Source organism: Pinus tabuliformis, chromosome 1_1 (genome assembly GCF_031772625.1).
Source record: "Pinus tabuliformis cultivar Carrire ecotype Pingquan chromosome 1_1, CPIR1, whole genome shotgun sequence".
Taxonomy (NCBI): domain Eukaryota; kingdom Viridiplantae; phylum Streptophyta; class Pinopsida; order Pinales; family Pinaceae; genus Pinus; species Pinus tabuliformis.
The window spans coordinates 91,010,367-91,014,883 of NC_142297.1; the positions used below are offsets into that span (position 1 = coordinate 91,010,367).

At 36.3% G+C, this 4,517-nt stretch overlaps 1 protein-coding gene across 1 annotated transcript; it reads right to left on the bottom strand.

Moving 5' to 3' along the window:
- Positions 1-524: 524 nt before the first annotated feature.
- Positions 525-4,163, bottom strand: LOC149211790 (uncharacterized). The gene is made up of 5 exons (XM_089388480.1): positions 3,247-4,163; positions 2,919-3,138; positions 2,282-2,669; positions 1,296-1,390; positions 525-593 (listed from the first exon to the last, which is right to left on the bottom strand). The coding sequence occupies exons 1-5, from the start codon at positions 4,161-4,163 to the stop codon at positions 525-527; spliced, it is 1,689 nt and encodes a 562-aa protein (XP_089244606.1).
- Between the last annotated feature and the right edge of the window lie 354 nt (positions 4,164-4,517).

Sequence of the window (4,517 nt, forward strand, 5' to 3'; positions counted from 1 at the left end):
GAAGTAAAACGAAATAACTGGGTTGCCCTGAACTGAAAAGCAGGGATCTTATATAACTTATCTACTCCTATCTCTGGCAATGTCCAATTTGGCTGAGGCTCAAATTCCTGGACTAAGACCTTTTCATCATATAATTTTTCTTCAGAAGATTTGTTCAAATACTTATTCAGAAAAGACCACCTCTTTTGCTTCGCAATTTTCTTATCCTCGGGTGTTTGAAGAAAAAATTCATTCAAAGAACCAGCCATTGAGATTAAATATAAGTATGCACCTGAACAGAGGAGAAAAAATCTTTGTGCTCTAGGAAAGTAAACACGGCAGTCTATTGCCTCAAACGCTCTCTACCAAAGCCTTATCACCAACTTTAACTCGTAAACAAAGGCACGGACAAATACAACTCAATGGGAGAACCAGATAATTATGAAAATTTCCTAGACAAAGAACCAGATGGCTCTGATACCAAATTTTTTATTGATAGCAGATAATTACAAGATTACAAACAAAGACAACATGATCCATGATCTTTACTGAGATTGACTGTTGTGGCATTTAACAGATAAATCTTTGCATAGAAAAAGAAATCTGTAGGCTACCTGACACACAAAGCAGAATCAATCTAAAGATAGATATAAACTCAAACACTTCTAAAATGATTCGGCCACTTTAGGTTCTTACCAGTGCCGAGCACACTGGTACGCAGGCTCCCAAATCTCCTAATGACTTGAGTTCTTCTCGTGATGCAAGCAGATCAGACCCAATGTCCGCAGTTGTAGAGCAGGAGAATTTCTCGACACAAAGACCCTAGAACTCCAAATGACTCTCCTTCTTACAATTCTAGTATTTATAATATCTTAGCAGGTTAACCAGTCGAAGTTTTTACCGGAAACCTGCAACAAGAGGAATCTCCTTTTGGTATGAATATCACGCAGGAAATCATATCCAAAGGACTAATAGTAAGGAGCACATAAAAGATTCGGGCAAGTGGGTACTACCACTTGTTATCTCATCCCTTAAAGGCAGTGCCATATGGGGACCGAATCTGACACTATCTAAAAAGCAAGATTATATGATCAATAGACAAGACGAACGGAATCTAGGACATCGGCTCATAATTATTACAAAGTGGATATTTTAAAGAAAACCCACGAAAACTAAAAGGTCTAAATCTACGACATCGGCTCATAATAATTACAATGTGGATATTTTAAAGAAAGCCCACGAAAACTAAAAATGTACATGATATCTAATGAGTGATCATATACATCAATCACTATTATATTGCCATTCTTTTGTACCAACATATTCCCTGTCAGCTTCATCCACTCTAGTAATTGTTCTATGTCGGGAGCAAATATATCATTTGGCAAGGCATCATCAAGCCATGGAGGTGCTACTTCCAAGAAACAGCAAAAAAATTGAAAATCGAATACATTTGTTGGTCTCGTCCTGAGATCTATAGAAATTTCTCCATGGAAGCTGACCTTCAAATTGAATGCTGGCTCATTTTGCTGTCTATCCTGTAAGACTACTTTTGTTTCAGTATGAAGAAATTCAAACTCTACAGTGTAGTCGTATCTAGCAGCAATATGGATTTCCCAAATTAAAGTGTTAATGGTTTCCCGAAAATTAAAATTACAAATATGCTCACTCCTAGGCATATACTTAAACATGAACAACCTAAAACAGGGACTCCACAAGTTATTAGCATTATCTAACTGTGTTGCATATGCAACGAATCTAACATAACCATGTATCCTGGCCCTCTGATGGATAGAGAAATAATATTGCCATGTCCAATCAGTATGTCGGACAAAGCTAAAATAGATAGCAACTGGTCCTCTAGACAGTGAATAATAGACACGCCAGGGCCTATCTCTATAAGGTAACTCACTATTATAGGCTATCATGCCAGACTCTAAATCAAACCAAATTTGCAAAATAATTTGGATGACTTCTACTGGTAATGACTTGACCCTTAAAACAAAACAATCCCAACAAAATTCATATTTGCACTGACTACAGACCAAGATTGAACAAATTTTTGACTGACAAACACTAGACTGGACTGGACTTTTACTTGAAGAACTTTCTCCTTTGTACAGGGGTCTGAACATCTTGATGTCTTTAATTTCTGGAGCTCCTTCTCTTGTCAACATGTGTTCTAAATAATTTTCTGCACCTGATTTATAGACAATATCGAAATCAAAACCTTCTAGCCAGAGAGCCCATCTTAGAATCCTGGTATTTCCTTGTTCTAACAATTTCTAGTTGGACAAAATACCTTTCATATGCTTCAGATCAGTTCTAACAAAAAATCTAACACTTTTCAAGAATAATCTGAATCTTTGAATTCCCCTTTTGACAACAAGTATTTCTTTGTGGGAGGACGGATACTTAACTTCTGTGTCGTCAAAAGTACCAGAGGCATGTGCAAAAACAAGTTCCTTCCTTCCATGTTTCTGTAATAACGCTGCAGCCCATGTATGATCAGATGCATCTGTTTCAAGAATAAATGGGAGATTAGTGTCAGGCAGTCTTAACTTGGGAAGTTCTCTAATTTTTCTTTTTATGTTCCTCACTGCTATAGTCATCTCCTTGGACCATTCGATTTTTTCTTTCCTCAGCCTTTTCTGCAAAATATTAGTATCTTCACACTGCTTTTCGTAGAACTACCAGATATAATTCAAGCAACCCAAAAATCTCTGAAGCATCTTTTCATCAAGGAGGATATCAGGAAACTTTAAAAGGTGGAGAAGGACATGAGGCTGAAGCTCTATATGACCCTGTTCGATATGTAATCCTAAATAGTCTATTCTGAATTTTCCAATTTGAAATTTTTCTTCTGAGTCAGATAGGACTAAACCATGCTTGTACACCATTTCATAAAAGTTTTATAAATGCATCTTGTGAGTATTTACATCCTTGCTGAACACAAGCAAATCATCAATATATACAATTACATATTCTACCCCTCTAAAAATATCTTCCATCCTTTTTTGAAACTCAGACAGAGCATTCTTCAATCCAAATGGCATGACTGTCAATTGGTATTGGCCATGTGGAACCGTGAAGGCGGTTTTATACCTGTCTTCTGGAATAATGCCAATTTTCCAAAAACCACTTTTAAGATCAAATTTGCTGAAAACATTGGCATTGGCTATTTTAGCAAGAAACAATTCTTTATTGGGAAGAGGATACAGGATAGGCATGAGGGCCTAATTTAATATTTTTCAATTAATTACCAACCTCTTCTTGCCACGTTCTTGCTCACTATGTTTGTTGACGTAGAAATCTGGACATGCCCAAGGGCTTTTGCAAGGCTCAATCAAATGTTGTTCAAGCAGTTGTTGAATTTCTTGTTTGCACAAGGCTTGTTTAGTAGGCGACATATGGTTAGCACTTGCTTTCTGTGCTTTAGGAACATACCCTTGTTTATAAGGTAAGGCTACAAAATATTTCTCTCTGGTCCAGAAAGAGTCTGGCCTGCTTGTTGTGCAATCCTGGTGTAGCTTATCTGAGATCGCTTGCAATAACTTTTGTCCATGTATTTCTGCATGCTTGACAATTTTTTGAGTTTTTGTAAGACTATGCATAGTGTCCTGCAAATTATCTTCTTCACTGGGCTTGACCTTAAGCTGGTACTCATTCTTTGCAGGAATTATAACAGGCCCTTCATTAGTAGTAAATGTGACGGTGTCTTTGCCGAAGGTGACTAGGAGGAATCTTTTCAAAAAATCTTGTCCTAACAAGACATCTAAGCCTGTATCAAAACTGTACAATGTAACATAAGTTTGTACATGATTCAAATAGACTGGAAAATCAGGAGATATATAGTTAATCTCCATTAATTCTTTATTCACAGCTCTGAAGGACAGTTTAGTAGGCTGCCAATAATAAGAAGGAATTGCACCAAATTTGCAGCAGCTACACATAGCGCCAAAATCGATTTGCACATCTAAAGTATATTCCTTTATGTTTGGAAATTTTATTTTCAAAGGAATTAACACTTTATCTCCTATTCCCATGATGTTTACCAAATCTACTTCCTTAGATTTCATGGGCATTTCTTCTGGGGTATCCTTCATCAGAATTCTTGCCAATTTGGAATTAGCATCATCATATTCAGAAATAAGATTTTGAAGTTTAACTGATAATTGCAACATTTCTGATCTTGTTGATTTAATAGATGATTCCAAACTGCTAATTTTTCTCTTGAGAGTATTGATTTTCTTTTGGCTGTTAACTGGGATGGTGCAAGCTGGGCTACCTGTGTCTTAATCTCATCAATCTGATTCTACAAATTATCTGTTTTATTGAAGCGGAACATTTTAATTTCGGCAATAAAAGTTTCATCAGAGTCAGAGGAATCAAATTCGAACCTTATTTTGCTGATATTAGGTAAATCATCAATATCTGAAATAGAAGAATCACTGGAAATCTCAAAATATTCTCCATCTGAGTGGGATATGAGATCCCAATTTTATGGATTATGGAATGTAGTGAAAACATCCATAATC